The sequence below is a fragment of the Astatotilapia calliptera genome, chromosome 22 (genome assembly GCF_900246225.1).
Source record: "Astatotilapia calliptera chromosome 22, fAstCal1.2, whole genome shotgun sequence".
Lineage (NCBI taxonomy): Eukaryota > Metazoa > Chordata > Actinopteri > Cichliformes > Cichlidae > Astatotilapia > Astatotilapia calliptera.
The window spans coordinates 13,068,858-13,087,211 of record NC_039322.1 but is presented as its reverse complement, the minus strand read 5'-3'; the positions used below and the strand labels follow the sequence as shown (position 1 = coordinate 13,087,211).

Here is an 18,354-nt window from a genome sequence, read left to right as displayed (position 1 = left end):
CACACCGCCTTTACAGCTCTTCCTCCACACCCTGCTTTTTACAAGTTTTAGATGAAGACAAACTTTGGACAGAGTCTGATGGGTTCACCCATCAGTGGGGGGCTCAGACCCACTACTCCATGACTAAAAGAATCAGCTCAGGCATTTCTAGCACATCCCACTGGAATGAGGCCCCAGGACAGACCCAGGTTCCCTTTGAGTACATTATGCAGTATGATGGCAAACTACACTTGAAATTGCACTAAACTTATGGTCATTTTACCTAGATGCAATATTTCTTTGGCTCTCGAAGGAGGCGGACGCACTTTTTCCTCCTCTCCCTTATCATCCCTGCTTATGTCCTTGTCTAGTCTCGTGTTTTGTTTTGTTTTTGTATTTTCCCTGGAACACTCCGTCTGTTCTCTAAAACCTAAAAGAGGAATTATGGATTGGATCAACTGGTCCCTAAATGCAATTGACACCCCTTTCTCAACGAGAAGTTTGGGCTTGGGTGAGCCTGAGTGCTGAAGATATCTACCTATTCGGAACCATGGTAACAGGGTTCTTGCTGATCGGAGCTGGCTTGGCCCTTACTTATCGAAGAATTAAGAAAGCGGAACCGGCTGTTCAAACCCCCACAAGGCTGCCCGCTGGGATTGGAACGATGGGAGAGGCGTGAGTTTCTCAAAATGGGCTCATTGAGTCAGCACGGATAAGATCTTGGAGAGGCTACGGCTGCTGTGAATACTCAGAATAAGATCTGACTGCAGACTGGATACATCTCGGAAGGGCTAGCCCGGAATAACATCTCTGGGTGCAAAATTGGATGACATCTCGGGGAGGCACACTGCCGTGAGTTCTCAGAAATCTGCTCCTTGAGCACAAGAAATGACATCACAGAACGCAAGTATGGCAAAGCTCACGGCTCTCCAACGGGACCAGTGTTGGACTGTAGAACTGCTTTGAAATATATGAGCTGGTTGCACTATAGTTTTTAAAAAAAAAAAAAAAAAAAAAAAAAAAAAAAACCCACACACTTCATGCGGATACCCTCTCTGCGCCAGCTACAAGGCTTGAGCTGAACAAAATACCCTGATAACGACTGTTTACGCTGTTCCTTCCCATTCCATGCAAGGCCACCTGGGTTGGCTGGAAGACTTTACTTAGCCTGGCAGGGCGAAGGACACCGTCTCAGCTGAACTATGGACACTCAGACATATACTGATAAGCACTCACTGACTCATCACCCTCCCTACCCTGGATTCGACGCCACCTCAAATGCTTACCTCCCCTCTGATGTGGACATCGGGTCAGTTGGAGGCGCAGTCAAAAGATTGCAGTGGTCCTAGATCAGATGTACACACTGGCACTCTTTCCCATGTTGCTTGTCTGCGTTTATTGTGCTATGGTGTGTTGATATCTGTGCATTCCTGTATTATCCTTTTGTGTTACACATTTCGATGTGTTTCCCTCGCTACCTAGCCTGACCCGTCTCTCCAATGTGATGTTTGTGTATTGTATGTACGGTCGGCAATGTCCGTCATCTCTGTTGTGGGCAAAAGACCTGCAACTGACAAATAAAGGCTCTCATCATCTCATTCCATGTGTTTGCTCAATGTTTCCATTGTGTAGCATGCACCGCAGTCTTTGATTGCTGATCACTGAATTGTGTCATGTTTTAGTGCTTGATAAGTTCAATAAACAACATTTCAATGTCTGGATCTGAAATGCCAAACCCTGAGGTCCACACTAGTTATACCTTGCAGTTCTTAATGACGACAAAAGATCCATGCATAGTGAATTAAAAGGCTTTATTTTCTTAGTTAAATCACAATGTTAGTTTCCAGATCAAATCCTTATTGAACCTGGAAGAAAATGAATCTAATTAGACCATTAAACAAGTTGCAAATTATCACCAAGATTTAGAGACTCACCCTCCCATCAAAGCACCGCTCATCACATCTCTTTTCTGCTGGCAGACAAACTTCTGCAGAGCACATGAAATAAATCTGGCAGGGAATGAACACAGTAAAACAAAGTTAATCTTTCAATATCCAAGGCAAACATTGACTTTAAAAACAGTTCTGCTTAGAACCCAGACAACCTTTTTTTTTTTTTTTAAACACATGTAAATTAGGAACTGTTCCAGCATTAACTTCTCCAACTCACCTCTTCATTTAGGTACTTGTTTGTCCTTTGATCCATGAACTGGAAGGCACTCACTATAAAGCGTTTTTCATGATTCACTCCAGGAACATTGCTGACTTTAAGTATGGACACATGTGGGTCATGAGGATTGGCACACCTGCAGACAAGCATAACTTGCAGTCAGAAGTTCAAGATAACCTTCAAGCTCTAAAAGGTTGATGGTCGTGCTTACCCTTCATAGATTAGCACCAGAGCATTTTTTGCAGAACGAGGATATGCCAGGCAGTAATTCACAAGAATTATTGCATCTGCGTTAGGAGAGCTGAGGCGCAATTCAAGATACACAGGGCGGCCGAGGAGCAGCCACAAGGGCTGATGGTGATGGTCATAGAAACTTGAATAAGTCTCATCTGTTGGGATGAAACAGAAGGCATTTAGCCAGTCTTCACACCAGCAGAGTTTGTCAAGCCTGTCTACTGTAGTTTGTTGGAAAGACAATGCAATGCCCAACCTTTGGCAATTCTCAACTCGACACCATATAAACTGTTAGAGATGACTGAAGAAGGCATACTGGAAGGTGGGGTCTTCACCATGTAGCCAACACTAGCCATTGATTGAGCAGTGCCCCATTTGTTATAGCGGCACTCAATCAGAAATCTACAAGAGATCAAATAAGCCATTAATACCACGTGCCAGTCTAGAACACAGCATACTGCTCACCATGTGCCCCTGCCCCTCAGTCTGTTAGATTTGTGTTTGCATATTAAAATCTAGCACAAGACACTAACCTGAGTGGATCAGTTCTTGTAATGACACCATACTTTAGATTGAGAGCAAGAACAATACTCTGCACTTCAGCCAGGTATATCGTCACCTCACCAACATCCTGTCAACACAAGTTACATTGGATGATTTACTTACTGAGGTGCAATTTACAAGAATACAAGCCAGCATGTTAAAAGCCAAGTGTCTGCTTAAGTCTCAAAACCTTTGTAACTTTTAGGAGAACCTCATACCAGTGACAGTTTAGATTAAAAGTTGATTCTGACAGATCAGATGGCGCATGGAAGAGTTCAGACAGTCAACAAGCTTTAGACATGTCATACTAGAGACATCCTTCCAGTTTAAGCTGCATAAACCCCCCCAAATCTGTCAGCAGTACTGCCCCCTGTACTGCTGCCTGCTATTTAGCAGCAAAACGTGTAGGCTGTTACAGTGGCAAATCAGGGTGATAGCTGGTCATGACCGCTCATTAAAATTAGTCCTGCAGTAGCATATACCAACATCTCCAAGTCAAGCACCAAAGCATTCTTATTCCAGATTTGGACATATACCAGGTTGCTGCCAAAAAGTCAAAGCATTCCTACAAAGTTTGCCAAGTAATAGCTTTGCTGAAGGGGTAACTTACATAAGAATGGGTTCCACATTCTGTAACTTTGAACTTAAAGATGGCGACCTGGTTGTTAACAATGGCTGGTTTACACTCTGGATTTCCAGGAACAATCAGTCTGGTAGGATCCACAGGGATGGATGCAGAGTTGTACCGAATGGCAAATACAAAATGTTGATCCACTGTGCACTCTACAGCAGGGATAGAAAAAAGCCACTTAAGTTTCACAGATTAAAAATTCAACATTTATACCATCCGTCAAAAACTAGCCTTACCTTCAAGTGGGTAGTAGCAGACAGACGCTAGCAAATCCACACAACAGCCCATGGCCCGACATTCTGAGACAGATATTCCATAATGACCACATCTCACCTGCTCTCCCACAGGGATGCTGCAATCTGAAAAAGGGAAAAACAATTAATTTCATCTGAATAATGTTAAAGCATCTTCTACAAACCACTCACGTTGTCTTAATGTTGGTGATGATTGAGGGAATGCTGGTTGGGGCAATCCTGGTTGTGGTACTGGAGGAACCGGTAACATAGGTGGTGGAACCAGTGCTTGTGGATCTCTGACCAGTTTAACACACGGCAAGGGCCCACCACCTGAACGTGGCACCATTTCTGGATCAAACTTGTTGCAAGATGTGGTCGACACTCGTCTCTGGCCAAGTGTATCGGTGTACAACAGCTGTAGACTGAAGCCATCCGCCTATAATAAATTGTAAAATAAAGTTTAATGACTTCCTGTTAAGCAAAACAGTCAAGGGAGAAACTCTTAAGCAACTTACATGCCGCTCCACATTGCACCCATTGAAGGGTACAGTTAAGGTGTTCTTCAGCGGATCCACTTCATAACCACAGTTTTCTGGCGCACCAACAATAGGCAGCAGACTGTCCCCAGAGCCTGGAGAAAGTACATGCCAGTTTTACCAGACGGAGCAATTCAATCTATTACAAATCTAAAAATCTAATCCAAGTACATACCAAACACCTTAACCTCACTCAAAGGTCCTGTTGGCAGAGTAATTTGGAAGCCACTTTCACTGCAAACAACTTCTAGATCAGCAGCAGTTGGATTACAACTGCCTGGCCAGCTCCTTGGAGGCTCATCTTCAAATTTTACCTGGAACCCACGGTCCACACCACCACCATAGTGCGTGGGTCTAGAATCATCTACGGCCAAGTCATCATAGTCAACATAGTCAACATCGGAGTCAAAGTTTTCACTGCTGGCAACACCTTCGGCTTCAAGGACCACATCTTCAAGAATTTTAGCTTCACCCTGGTCAAGGCCACTACTGTAATCTGGACAACAGAGGTCGTTGTTAGGTCACTGATAACAAGTAAAAACCCCATTCATATGGGCAGGAAAAGCTAGAAGTGTAGCGTAATAAGCATGATGTTCATTCCTCTCAAATCTATATCTTAGATTGTCAGAATTAGCCGTCAGGCAACAAGCTGTTAGAAGCCACAAGTCGTAAGTGACCAATCCTGATAAATACACCTGCCCAACCGTCTCCCTGCCGTTTACCTGTAGGGTCATGTGGTTCGCCCCTCTCTCCGGGCTCATACAAACTGCGAAGCTCAGTTTTATTTATGCGCTCCCACCCCCGGACGGACACCGGCAGCAGAGTCCAAGTCAGGACTAGCAGCAGCTCGAGCCTACACCCAGCCATTCACGTGAAAGCTCTCATGCAGCTGCAGGAAGCCTCGCGCCCCGCTACAAGTACTGGCTCTAGCTTAATTGATTGCACCTGACTGCTGCTGATTTTTCACCTGCTGCCCCGTTACAGGCGGGAAGGATAAATAAACAGGCGGGAAGGAAACTCGCCTGTTTATTTATTTATTTTCAACCTTAATTATTATTCATTTAATTTACATTAATCTGGCCAATATTTTATTATATAGGGTATGGCAATTTCTTTTTAGATACTATGAAAAATCTTTAAATCACTTAAAGTTTCTCTGTGGTGGCCGTAAACCTTAGATGTAAAAAAAAAACGCAACAATTTATCTTTCTCGAGTGATGTTAGTTTATTTTCGTTTTAATTTGGCGCAGGCATGTTTAAGAAGTGGACTAGCTGGACTAGTGGGGCGCGCTGAGAAAGATCAAATGACCTCTGCACTAAAGCAGTCCAGAAAATTGGACTTACAAAATATTTTAAATAAAGTAGCTTCTATTTATATATAAGGAAACGGGGATGAAAGTGGTTTCTTCCCCGCCTATGACAATATTCGTGTCTGAGCTTGTGGAAGAAAATTGCAAAGTCCAAATGCAAATGTTGGGTTAATATCTCAAAATCTCAACTTTCTTACTGAAACCTCAAATTTAAGATAATAATCCAAAAGTTTGACTTTTCCAGTGAAGAAAACGAGCTTCCCTTAAAACCTCTTTATTTGCCTTAATTACATCATTTATCACTTCTTGCTCAGATTCTCTTATTGCTTTTGTTTTATTTTTTATTGTTGCATATTTTAACAAAATATTTCCAACCAAAAAATACTTTACATACTTAATCATCACTGGGCTTACCCAGGGTAATATAGAACTTCAAAACATATTTACAAAATTCATGCAGACAGATGATCTCTGTTCAGTATGTTTGTTTAATAAGGTCAAATAAATCAAACAATTTCCTTCAATAGAAAAATAAAATGACACAAACATCTTGTTGTTGCGAAACATTTATTTGCACTCAATTACATGAAAACCGATGTATGTTTCTACTGCAACACAGGTCAAATAAACAAACTATTCTAGAGTCTTTATCACTTAAAACATAAAATATCTTCTGTCTTTGAGCTTGATCTCTTGAACAAATTAGAAAAAAGAAGAAAAAACCCACAAATCTTGATGATTTTAATAGTTGAGCAAAAAAGAAAATCACTTATATGAGTTGGCTTTATGCTTAGGCAAGAATTCAAAATTCTTGGGTACGGGTCCAAGCAGCATTTCACTGGAAAGTAGAAAACAATTCATAAGACACTCATTATTACATTTTGCACTTTTAAAATCTTAATTTTGTGCAATCTTGAAATGTAATTCTAGAAAATAGGCATGTTTGTACTCACCTTATCCTGATCCAGTCCTCTACGTTCTGACTGGCCATCAGTGTCTCCAAATAGTTCCTGCCCATGTAGTACGGAGGTCTCTCATTGATCTTCTGAGGCACTCGCTCCAACAGGCCCACTGGAATATATCTGAGAACAGATGGAGGGAGAAGGAAAGCAACGTTTACCACAGCAAACAGGAAAACTTAACAGCGAGAGTCAGATGCAGTGGAATGCAACATAGTCTATCACACATTTTCAGCTATTACATGTCCCCAGTCTCATAAACTAATGGGAAAAGACCACAAATAAGTCTGTTACCCTAAAATTATATTAAAACAGCTTAATTGCACAGAATATATGAATCGAATTGCTCACAGAAGAACAAATGCAAAATTTCTGAAATGTGATGTAGCCCACCGGCACAAGAAGGAGAGCCACTCAAGCAAGAAGGTGCGTGTCCTCTCCACGCCCCTAGTGTCAGAGCCCCAGTGCTCCAGGCCAAAGTTGCTGAAGTCCTTTAGGATGTCCAGTCGCTCACTGGACGAAATGTCCCAGTGTCGGCTCTCTTTGATTTCAGTGAAGATCCAAGGCTTAATGAGAGCACCCCTATAGAGAACCCAGAAAAGGTAATAAATAAATACATACATACATACATACATAAATAATGTATAAGGATCTTCCATCCTATGGAGTAATTTGTGGTCAGTGTTTTCTTTGTATTTTCCTCTGAGAAACAATGTTTCCACACTTCAACTGAAAATTATACATGGAAAAAGGCACCCACATATTAGCCTTAAGAGCTCTGACAAATTTGCTGCTGGGTTTTAAAACAACTTAAAAAGATTCTTGACTTCACTGAGGCAAAATACACTCATGGCCACTTTATTAGTTTCACCTTGCCAGTACTGGATTGGACCCCATTTTGCCTTAAGAGCTACATAAAATCTTTGTGGCATAGATTCAATAAGATACTAAAAACATTCATCAGAGATTTTGGTCCATATTGACATGACGGCATCACACAGTTCTTGTAGATTTGTCAGCTGCACATCCACGATGTGACTCTCGTGTTCCAACACATCCCGAAGCTGCTGTGTTGGACTGAGATCTGATGACTGTGGAGTTACTGTGAAGTCTGTTAGGTTGTGGCAGTAAATGATGCTCAATTGGTTCCACAACCCTAAAGTGTGCCAAGAAAATATCCCCCACATCATTACACCACCAGCCTGAACCACAGATACAACCCGGGATGGATCCATGTTGTTTATACCTAATTCTAAACCTTTGATCCAAATGTTCTAGCAGAAGTGGAGTTTCACCAGAGCAGGCAGCAGTCTTATATTGTATTGCAATTTTGACTGTCAACTGGAAGCAGTCTGAAATATTTGTGTTAAACAGTGGGACACGTGTACCTAATGAATGGCCAGTGAGTGTAAACAAATATACTTGAACTCTAATAATGGAAAAAGTTTTAAGTGAAATCTAAAAACAAAAGTCACTGGCTGCAGACCATATCAGTTCCAGATGTCATCTGTTTTTAAGGCATTTCGATCTTTTTTTTTACGCTGCAAGGAAATGACACTAACCTTGCAATCATAATCCCAGAAACTCCGGTCTCTTTCGCTTTCATTGCATCCTCATAGGACAAAATGTCTCCGTTACCTAGAAAAATAAAACCAAATCACCTGTGATTAATATGTACTATAAAAACATGTACAATAAAAACACTACACTGCATTCTGTGCAAGGTTTTACAACCTAGAGAACGCCAAACTAAATGCATGAAACTGTTTAAACATCAGGAGGCTTTTGTCTTTTTGTGTAACCTTTACAAATTCACATACCAAAAAGTGGGATGGGGCTAGCCAGCTTTGCACATGTTGTGATATAGTCCCAATCGGCTAACTTTGTGTATCTCTGCTCTCTGGATCTACCATGCAACTGTAGGAAAAACACAGCGTCAATGTTTTTTAATAGGAGAGGCGTATGTAAACATGTTATACATCACCGAACAGAATAACATCTTGAGAATGAATCGTCACCATAGGATATTTACATTTACATAAATGATACCGATTCAGAATTATGGATGCTTACAGCTACATCTGGCAACTCTGTAAACCTAGAAATGAAATTTCCTTTTAATCATGTTGATTTATGGCATAGGGACGATTTCACATTGCTCAAACATGCTCCTCTTTTACTTACTGTAATCATTGAGACGCCCCAATTCTTCATCTCTGGGATGAGCTTGTGTGCTATGTTAGACTTTTCCTGAACACCGGTGCGGATCTTGACTGTTAGAGGGACATCAAGGACCTACAGGGAGAAAAAGGTTTTCATTCAGCCTTTAACTGAAGGCTGTGTGTCTTTTATCCTGTCTTCTTCCCTTCACCCTAAAATAGTCACAGCACATGGCTGCCCTTCCCTGAGCCAGGATCTAATAAAGTTTTTCTTCCCACTGTTGCCAAATGCTTTTCGAGGGGGAATTGGGTTTTTCCCTCAAATACTGTGCTTAAAATATAAAGCATCTTGAGACAGCTGTTTTTTGTGATTGGGTGCTATATAAATAAAATTGAACTGAATTGTAACTTTGCAATGATCCACAAGAGCAACAAAACTCTCCTTCTTGCATCATTACCATACAATAGGCAAAAAGTCATACTTACATAATTCATTCCTTTGACTATTCGTTCAAATTTTCTGGTACGTGTCATCAAGCCGCAGCCTCCGCCCTGATGGGAAAAAACAAAGGCCATCTGTCAGTGACTGTCATATTAATGTTTAACACTTCCTCTCAAATGCTGGTATCTGTGCTCTTTGTGCTGTAGTATAAACACACAAAATGCATCTGACTGCAAAATAGGAAGTCTCAATTTGTCTATTAGGAAATGAAAGAAAAAAAAAAAAGTCACGGTCTGAGCATTTGGGGGGGGGGCAAGTTAAGAGTTTACCTTGTTGTATACGAGATCAATGGGACACCCAGAGTTGATGTCCACAAAATCAACTTCAGTGTTGTTGTTGATGAGCTCTGCACACCTCGTCATTGTGTCGGGGAAACTGCCCTCCACCTAGAGACGCAATTCAGGCTTTTAAAAAAAATCACAGTCTTGGACTCTCACACAAATCCAGACGTCTTACCAACAACGCCCTCTATAGGACTGAATCCTTCAGAAGATTTTAAACATCACCTGAATACCAAACACATCTTCACTTTCGTGTCTCCTCAGGAGGGCCCACTCAGACTGGTGCCCCTGCAGCAGGTTTGTACACATGGCCATCTCCCCACATGTGATGTCTGCACCAAAGCGCTTACACACGCGACGGAAAGGCAGATTTCCACACTGAAGAAATTAAAGAAATACTTGCTTTATCAGATCCAGACCTCATTTACAGGTCATTATTTAATTGCACTTGCTACATTCCTGGATTTAAAGATAGAAATATATTAAAAAACACAACTACCACTAACTCCAATACTGATTTCAGTGTGATGGTACTTACAGTTGTTAGAGGGGCGAGATAGAGCTTGTCTTGAAAATCCACCTTAAGAACAAAGGCAAAAAGAGGCATTAAGCAATGCAATTTGACTGTAATTTAAATCGTGTAAATATTCCCTAAATATATATATGAGTATCAGATGTCTGCTGATTAGAACAGTTTATTAAAACACCTTGTTTATCATTTAAACAGACATGAAAACTCTGGAGGAAAGCGACTGGAAGAGATATACCTGCTTCTTTTCACACGGGCGCAGCTTGATGACATCTGCATCAGTCAACGGGCCGACGGTCTTCACTGGAGCAGACTGTTTATCTGAGCTGGTCTACAGTTAGTCAGAAACATGAAAAACACACGCAATAAACATAAGGCTCAATGACAGAGTGGTCAGTAAGAGGGAATGCTGTTGGTAGAAAAGGTTACCTGTACTTCACTAGAAACAGGCTGTTTTTCTCCAGCTGGATCAGCAGAAAATTCAGATGCACATAGATCCCATGAGTGAGACAAAGGAACAAATTAAGATACACTAAAATTGATAATGCATGTATGAGTATGTAAGCAACAGGTCAACACATGTGCAGATTAAAAGAAACAGAATAGGAGTGTATTTAATCTGCTAAAACTGGGTGAGCTGGTCAAAAGCCAATCAATGGTGACACTTGATGAATCATGAGAACGTCCCCTTCACAAAAATAGAAAATCACAAGCTGTAAATCACTGGACTTTTGGCTGTGTTGCTATAACGACCCCACGCACAATAGATGTTACTCAATTGTAATGGAAAACGACCAAAACCGTGTCAAGCCGAGCCGAGGCAAGTGGGTACTAGTGAAAAAGAGGCTTGAGTGACATACTCAGTATCTGTTTCTTCCTAAAAAGCATGAGCAAAATTTGTGATGGCAGCATTCTTTATAAAAGCCTTTTCACTTGTCTTACCGTCGCCTTGCTGTGCTCCTTTATCTTTGTTGTCTGAGAGTGTTTTCAGGTACTTTTCTGACTTTTCGAAGGACACCGATCGCTTCCTCAGGCGACCCTGGAGCTCCTTACTCATGTTGTTCTTCACCATAGTCCTGCCTTCATACACCTTGACCAGATCGGCCTTCTCCATGGATTTGAAGTCAGGCGTAGTGTGGGCCTTGGCGAAGCGGCAGGACAAACCGTAGGCACATTTTCCAAATGTTTCATAGATGTGACAGGTTTCCCCAATATCGGAAGGCTTAGAATCCATATACTTGACAATGTCATGGTCAAAGAAGCACTTTGCTCCAAAGGGGCATTCTTTGTTCTAAATTTATGGGGGGGGGGGGGGGGGGGGGGGGGGGGGAGTCACAAAAATAACTATATGGATCAAAATGTATTGCACAGAGCCTTTTTGAATGCAGAGTCAGAGCTTCATACCTGAATGATTGAGTGACAAAGTCGTTTTTCATCGTAGGCTGTGGGCTTTGTGTGCGGCCTTGACTTATTCTGTCCCCGAAGACGCTTGCCATCTGGTCTACCCTCAAAATTTTGTTTCAGCCTTTTAGGTTCAGGTTCCTCCAAAGAAGTCTCCTTTGAATCCTCAACTGCATCACTTTCACTGGCTTTCTCTCTTTTTGAGCTCTGCCACTCTGAGTCTAACAACCCATGAAACTTGTCTTTGGTTGTAAGGAATCTGCAAACATAAGAAGATGATGAAAGAATCCTCCTGATAAATTTTGTTTTAAATTATGTGTAAAAACAGTCTGTGTGTCACTAAAGCATTTTAGTATGAACTATATTCACACTGGGGAAAAAAGAGCATAATGGGAGTAAATTATGCTAAACCAGTAAGACCCTGTAGCATGGGTCACTGAAACACTGAAAGCAAAGAGTTGAGGGCCTTCAACAGCCTTTTTGCTGACAGTGTAACACTCTTTGCTTCATCAGACAAAGCAGCAGGAAGGCTGAAAATAAAGGCAGTAAGTCCTTACTACGCCACTGGGGGTTGCAAAGCCCCTGTTTCACCCCTACAGGGCCATATTTTTTATGTTGTGTAAACGAGTTATTATCTCTTGTAGACACTTTCTACAGTTTTTTCACATAAATTCACACGAACATCTTAACAAGTTCAGATGCAGACAGCCTCCTTATAGTCACGTGCCTTGCTTGTGCTGTTTGCTCAGGTCAGATGGTCTGCTTTGTTCTTTCATAAACTCAAACACATGGTTATTTATTCAGCTATGCTTGCTCCCATCTTACTAACTGGCTTACGTTCATCATAAAAATCTGGCGTTATCTTCAGTCCCCTGACTCATGGCTGTCTCTTTTGAAAGTTGGAGAAAGATTGTTCTAATTTGCAGCTTCCCTCTCCTGAAATCTGTTGCAAAAACATATAAATGCGATTTCCACAGTTTTCTTAGTTATTAACAGTATCTTACTCTGGTTTGATCGCAGCTTCACCCTTTGCAGCCACGTCTGCCCTCTTCGAAACGTTCACCTCCTCCGCTGTTTCCATCACAGTCTCTCTTCCTGCAACATTTTAACACCTTTCTAATTAAACACTTCACAGGACCATTCAGCTCCCAATCCTACGTTAGGACACTTTATGCACACATTAAACCAGTTCAGGTACTGCCTTATTATCATAATCAGCTTGCCTGCTTTTCTCTGTGCTCCATATTTAACCTTACACTTCCACCAGTTAGCTTCCTCTTGTAGCTGAGTTAGACCACTTACCGATATACTGAGTAAACAACCGCCTTGCTCCAACCGTGAAGTTAAAAGACAACTGATGTACAGAACGTAGAAATCAAGTCAAAAGTTCCTGGGTTTTTTTTTTTCCACAACTGGACATGCACAACCCAGAATCGCGAGGAAACCGTTGTGCAGCACCTTAGATACGTCCGTGGTAAACCTGCTGCTCAACATTGGTTCCGCGAACCGCTTGCAAATCTTTCTCATTGCCTTTGAAATCCAGCACTCAGATTCACCTACTGGGCTGGAGTGTGACTAAGTAAAACAAATTAAAAATATACATGAAATGTTTTTATCGTTAGTCTTTGTCAATTTGGTCAAGTCTGTCGCGGCAGCCGGTTCACAAGGCCCTCGCTTTTTAGTTTAACTGACTATTGTTTATTTTAGACCGTATTATTTTTAGTTTTTAACCTTATTCAATAATGTATCTATTTATATCCAGTTTTGTTATTTTGTGCAGTTTTCTTTCCTTTTGTTTTGACTGAACCATTTGAGAGCTAAAAACTTCGAATGACAATAAAATGTGTTATCAGCCTGCCTGATGTGGCTTTGATGCATTTGTTTGAGACATGCGATTTCTACATGCCTGTGATTCATATGCCCTCCAAAATTGATGTTTACATTGTAATATTTATTCAAACAAGTAACAAATGCTGACAAATATCCTTTAAATTCTAATAATATATATTAAAAAGAGATTTGCATCATGGATGAAGAGCGGACAAATCTGCAGCAACTGTGTGATGCTGTCATTTCAAAATGGACCAAAATCTCAGATGAATCTGTGTCATGCTGTTCTGAAGGGAAAAAAAGAGGGTCCAAGTTGGTATTTGCAAAGTGTGCCTAACAAAGTTGTATGGTGAGTGTAAATGGAGATCTTTGCTCCAGTCATTTAACTAAAAGAAAAACCCATTTTCTTAATGACTCTTACCATGTGTTGGTTTTAAAATGGCCCAAAAGTCTTCTTCAGTGCTTAAAAACAAACATCACATAAGTCATTCCATAACTTTACCTGTGAATGAAACATTCAGTCAAATGTATTTCATCTTTTGCATTTTTTTTAATTCCAAGACAGCGTATTGATGGATTAAAACACCTGGTATTTGAGCTGAAACATTACATAATGGGTAATCCACTGACAATTTCCTTTTACTCATTAGCTTCAAATGTAATTCCATGTCCCCAGACCTTCAACTTATTATTTTTACTGCTTTAATTACTTTTGTGAGACTAGAAGAATATCACAGGCACAATGTTTAGATTTCAATACTGGAATTAAGTTTGGGATATTAAAAGAGCTCAATCATATTATCTCTGAACATAAAACCTGATTATTCTTAAGTCAAAAAGATGAAAAAGTATCAGCCAACACTGTCTGACAGGCAGCAAGCTACACTCATTCTTCTGGTGAGGCAGAAAGTTTTTCTATTTTTGCGGCAAACCGCTTTCGACTTGAATCGAGGATGTTGATGCCATTCTTCTGGAAGTCATAGCCCAACCTTCTCAGTTCCTCTAGTCGCCCTGTAATGTTTTGTGTGCTGTAGTCCAAAACTTTGGGCTTTTCCAGTATCTGCTTCATTGTTATTCCTCCTTTTAAAAGACAGTCTAGTTTAGAGCTCAGAGTGTCAGGCCCAATGTAGAGGATCATCGGATAGTTGATGATCAGTTTTTTAACATCAGCTTTCCGACAGCCAAGTGCGGTCATCTTCTGCTCCAGGCTGTTGAAATTCTTTTTCAGGTACTCGTTGGAAAGGTCCAGAATTTCTGCCCCGTGGCCTTGAAGAAGAGCCAGCAGTTCTGAATCACTCAACTTAAGTGATGCTTTCAGGTTGTCGATGTTTGTCTTGACTCTCTTAGTGCTTCTGATTAGAATGTAAAGATTTCTTGTTATGACCATTTTTGCAAACTGCTCTGGGTTACTTCCACCGAGTTCTGTGCAGATATCTTCCAGAAACTCCACCATTTGCTTGTTGAGCTCTAAGCTGTTGGAGAATGTGCGCGGTGCTGTGGTCAGCAGCCGGTGGAGATCTTTGGCATTTAGTCCCAGTGAGACCAGATAATCTATGTTCTTTTCCAAGTTGTCGTTATCACTGGAGCGGAAAAACGACTCAGGTGAGCGATCCAGGATGCTTACGATTTCTGCGTCTGTCTGGAAGATGTTTCTCCACAGCTGCCAGCGTTGTTCCAAGTGTTCAATGGAGCGAGTGATGGCTCGGGGATAACGGGATATTATGCTAGCAATGACTTTGCGGCCGGCACCTTTTCCTTGCAGGAACTGAGCGAGGCCGTTCTCATTAGTGAAGATTTTACGAAGCACCCCAGGCTGACGCTGGCGTGCCATCCTCACGTCAACTCCCATGAGGTTCAAGTTCTCGAGCAGAGATTCATTCTCCGGGTTTACCGGCGGCTTTGTTTCAGTACTTCCTGTCGAAGTACTGTAAAGCCTTCTGGGGAAGCAGGCTGATGCAAAATGTATTGGAGTGAAGCCAAAAAAGCTGTGCTGCAATGTCACCGATCGCTGCACAGTGAGGAGGGCTCTCACTCCAGGAACTCCTGCCATTTTTATTGAGGAGGGCCACACTGAAGCATCACTGCAATTCAGACAAGAAAAAACAGACATGTTAATATACACTCATGAAAAGACAGTTTTCACAGCTGCAGTCCTGTGAAAAACTAATCAAACCCCACTGGTTAACAGCTGTAGAACCACCTTTATAATCAGTAAGTTGGAGTGACTGTTTTCTGTGTGACTTTATCAGTCTCTCACTACATTGTAGAGGAATTTTGGAGGTGGTGGAGGTGGTGGAGCCCCCCCCACAGCACTTCAGTCAGGCCAAGGTCTGGGCTTTAACTGGGCCACCACGGCACCTTGATTCTTCTCTTTTTCAGACATTCTGTTGTAGATGCTGCTGCTATACTTGAGATCATTGTCCTGCAGCATGACCCAGTTCGGGCCAAGCTTTAGCTTTCAGAGAGATCCTGGAAAAATTGCGGCATTGTGTTAACACACACCTGAATGCTCCGGACCAGCAAATTGCCAAAAACTCATGCAATCATGCAATCATGCATTTGATAAGCAGCACCTAGCTACTACAAACCCTCTTAATTCCTATGGAAGTAATAAGGGTGTACTTAAGTTTTTTCACAGCACTTTTGCTAAATTAAAAAAAAAAAGGGCTTTAATATAATTAAAGAAAAGCCAAGAAACAAAAAAGAAAAGCCACTTGGCCAAAAAAGATGCAGACAGGTAACTGGTGAGCACATCTATTATCAGATGCTATTAGTAAGATATGATTGGTTTACTTTTGGATATGTTAATTTACAAATATATGAATCTTTAGTGAAACCATTAAGACATTGGTATATTAATCTTTTTCTTTGCTAATCTGATTTGCTGACACACCGCTCCAAGCTTACACCAGTAACAGAAACTTTCCAAACAAGTATTCTTAAACTTAGTTGTGAACTGCTTGATACTGGCCATTTACTAGTTATTTACTACATAATGCGTACGTTACTTTGGCAAAGTTATTTACGTTAGTAATACAAAGGGAAGCTTTTATTTATTCGCCCGGGAATAACTAACTGAAGAGTCCAACCAAAGCACACAGTCGTTTCTGTTTAGCGGTGTACAATATCTAATCAGTAATAGCCCTTTAAGTACCAGTCTGCTTTAAAAAGTATTAAAAACATACCAAAAGCCAACATTTCTTCCATGCCGGTAACGTGAACTCCAAGAACTCTCGCGAGATTCTTCTTCTTCGTTATATTTATTGGCTGTAGGTTAAATGACAAAATAATACGATAGGGACACAACTGGTATGGTGGAGTTTGTGCCAAACACCACCTCACATCTTCTGAAACATGTTTTTTCTCAGATAATCTAATACAGTGTAAGTTTCGTTATTTTCGTTCTTTTTTTTTGCTGTTGACTATATTGCTAACACTCCGTTTAACTTTATTTTTAATTAGGTTTTCCAGCCATTGCCTTTTTCAGCCTCATATTTCTGCTGACAGTGATTAATTTTTTTTCTGTTAGTGTTTTTCTGCGTGTTTAAATCAGAGACTTCTCACCTGTTCCTTGTCATTTCTGCACATTTCCTCTGAAATCTGTAAAGCCATTGCCTTTATACTGATTTATAACCACTAGATGGAAGCAAAGATCTTCTATTTGAAAGAATAGAACATATCAACCAATGACAGGTGAAGTGAATAACGTTACAGTGCCATATTCTACTAGGAAATCTTGGCATTGGTGTGGATCTTACATTGACATGTACCAAACATCTGCTTACTGTTGCAGAACAAGCACACTCAAATGACAACAGAGCCTTTCACTGGCAGCAGATTCCGCCAGCATGGCTCACCTCAGAAACTGTGCATAATTTGATAAACTTAGGTGTCTAAGGATTTAATCAGACCTCCAAATGACACACATTCCCACCTGAACCTGATCCACAGGTGTCCCACCTCACAGTCCACAGGACCAGAAAGCACAGGATACCCAGTAGTTCGATGTTAATTCTCCAAAACATCAGAGCTTTTAGGACGATCCACACAATATTACACAGATGTTGTGAATGGTTGGTGTAAGGACGGTAAGCGGGATTTTAGAAAAACTTAGGCCATTTGCCCAGTTTCCCCTAATTTCTATTAATATTGTTCAATATCAATTTTCAAACATTATATTGATTTTTTTTATTCTTTTTAATTCACTACATCCTGCGTAAGTGATGTGTAAATGAATGTATTTCCTTACCATTAGTCAAATTTAAAGACATGGTTTAATTAAAATTAACCTTCAAAAATGTATGGTCTGTGTGCATCGAGAATTTTTCCTTTCTTAGTTTGATAAAAACCTGAATTTTTCACAAACAATTTGAGGGACATCTCCATGGAGATGACCCCTGAATAAGTGCTTTTCTGCTTTGCACATACTGTACATTCTAAATTACAGTGTGCTCAGTCACTAGTGAAGCTCTCGGAGAGCAATGACATTTTTCAGTAACCTGGGAAGCTTCAATTACATAATAAAAACACAGCATTATAGAGGACTGGACTGTTGTTACAGGCATCAATAGTTAATTCTGTCTCAGCTAGCAGATGCTCTCGTACAAGCTACAAGAGGACACTTACCATGTGTTATGATTCACAGCCTACCACTGATAAACGTACTGACCCAGTGCGTCTCTTTACTGATGAGTCCCCCCACTTATGCATATTTTAATGCATGACACTGATATTGTCATTATGCAAATACACATTGCTCTGCTGCTCTAAGACTGAAGTGAGCTCCATCGCAACAGCTGGGCAACTGGAGTCTCGATTCAAATTCGTCTCACACATCCACAGGTCACAGTTACATTTGCATTTGCACACCTGCATTTTTCTTAAACCTATCCAAAGTATTTTAGGGACCCTTATGGTCTTTGTGTCTGTCTTTTAATTACTTATACTCTATGACAGACAATAAAGAGAGGTTATAAGACACCATAAATGGTAAGAGTGGTTCAATCTGATCTACGCTGCTATTGTATTTGAAACAGAGACATTCCCACGTGTTGC

At 40.8% G+C, this 18,354-nt stretch overlaps 3 protein-coding genes across 3 annotated transcripts; all 3 read right to left on the bottom strand.

The window, feature by feature from the left end:
- Positions 1-1,771: 1,771 nt before the first annotated feature.
- LOC113015327 (zona pellucida sperm-binding protein 4-like) lies at positions 1,772-5,277 on the bottom strand. Its single transcript, XM_026157331.1, has 12 exons — positions 5,051-5,277; positions 4,504-4,824; positions 4,308-4,423; positions 3,982-4,228; positions 3,793-3,915; positions 3,536-3,708; positions 2,916-3,013; positions 2,639-2,784; positions 2,360-2,537; positions 2,149-2,284; positions 1,914-1,988; positions 1,772-1,844 (listed from the first exon to the last, which is right to left on the bottom strand). Exons 1-12 carry the CDS (start codon positions 5,193-5,195, stop codon positions 1,836-1,838), a joined length of 1,767 nt encoding a protein of 588 aa, XP_026013116.1. The 5' UTR covers positions 5,196-5,277; the 3' UTR covers positions 1,772-1,835.
- Positions 5,278-6,188: 911 nt separating this feature from the next.
- Positions 6,189-12,965, bottom strand: dus3l (dihydrouridine synthase 3-like (S. cerevisiae)). The gene is made up of 16 exons (XM_026157323.1): positions 12,772-12,965; positions 12,474-12,564; positions 11,473-11,728; positions 11,011-11,359; positions 10,498-10,532; positions 10,307-10,399; positions 10,078-10,119; positions 9,765-9,917; positions 9,528-9,644; positions 9,243-9,308; positions 8,782-8,892; positions 8,418-8,514; positions 8,160-8,235; positions 6,991-7,179; positions 6,592-6,720; positions 6,189-6,476 (listed from the first exon to the last, which is right to left on the bottom strand). The coding sequence occupies exons 2-16, from the start codon at positions 12,548-12,550 to the stop codon at positions 6,404-6,406; spliced, it is 1,863 nt and encodes a 620-aa protein (XP_026013108.1). The 5' UTR covers positions 12,551-12,564; positions 12,772-12,965; the 3' UTR covers positions 6,189-6,403.
- An 860-nt stretch (positions 12,966-13,825) lies between these two features.
- mterf1 (mitochondrial transcription termination factor 1) lies at positions 13,826-16,551 on the bottom strand. The gene is made up of 2 exons (XM_026157356.1): positions 16,485-16,551; positions 13,826-15,380 (listed from the first exon to the last, which is right to left on the bottom strand). Exon 2 carries the CDS (start codon positions 15,347-15,349, stop codon positions 14,186-14,188), a length of 1,164 nt encoding a protein of 387 aa, XP_026013141.1. The 5' UTR covers positions 15,350-15,380; positions 16,485-16,551; the 3' UTR covers positions 13,826-14,185.
- Positions 16,552-18,354: the final 1,803 nt, after the last annotated feature.

Bases quoted from the DNA above. Each gene is read 5' to 3' on its own strand.
- mterf1 (XM_026157356.1), bottom strand. From the start codon at position 15,349: ATGGCAGGAGTTCCTGGAGTGAGAGCCCTCCTCACTGTGCAGCGATCG.
- LOC113015327 (XM_026157331.1), bottom strand. From the start codon at position 5,195: ATGGCTGGGTGTAGGCTCGAGCTGCTGCTAGTCCTGACTTGGACTCTG. The intron at 4,424-4,503 runs GTATGTACTTGG...TACTTTCTCCAG, and splicing joins GAGTGAGGTTAAGGTGTTTG to GCTCTGGGGACAGTCTGCTG. The intron at 2,285-2,359 runs GTAAGCACGACC...GCTTGTCTGCAG, and splicing joins CTGGTGCTAATCTATGAAGG to GTGTGCCAATCCTCATGACC.
- dus3l (XM_026157323.1), bottom strand. From the start codon at position 12,550: ATGGAAACAGCGGAGGAGGTGAACGTTTCGAAGAGGGCAGACGTGGCT. The intron at 11,360-11,472 runs GTATGAAGCTCT...CCATAAATTTAG, and splicing joins TTTGTCACTCAATCATTCAG to AACAAAGAATGCCCCTTTGG. The intron at 10,400-10,497 runs GTAACCTTTTCT...GACTAACTGTAG, and splicing joins CTGTTTCTAGTGAAGTACAG to ACCAGCTCAGATAAACAGTC.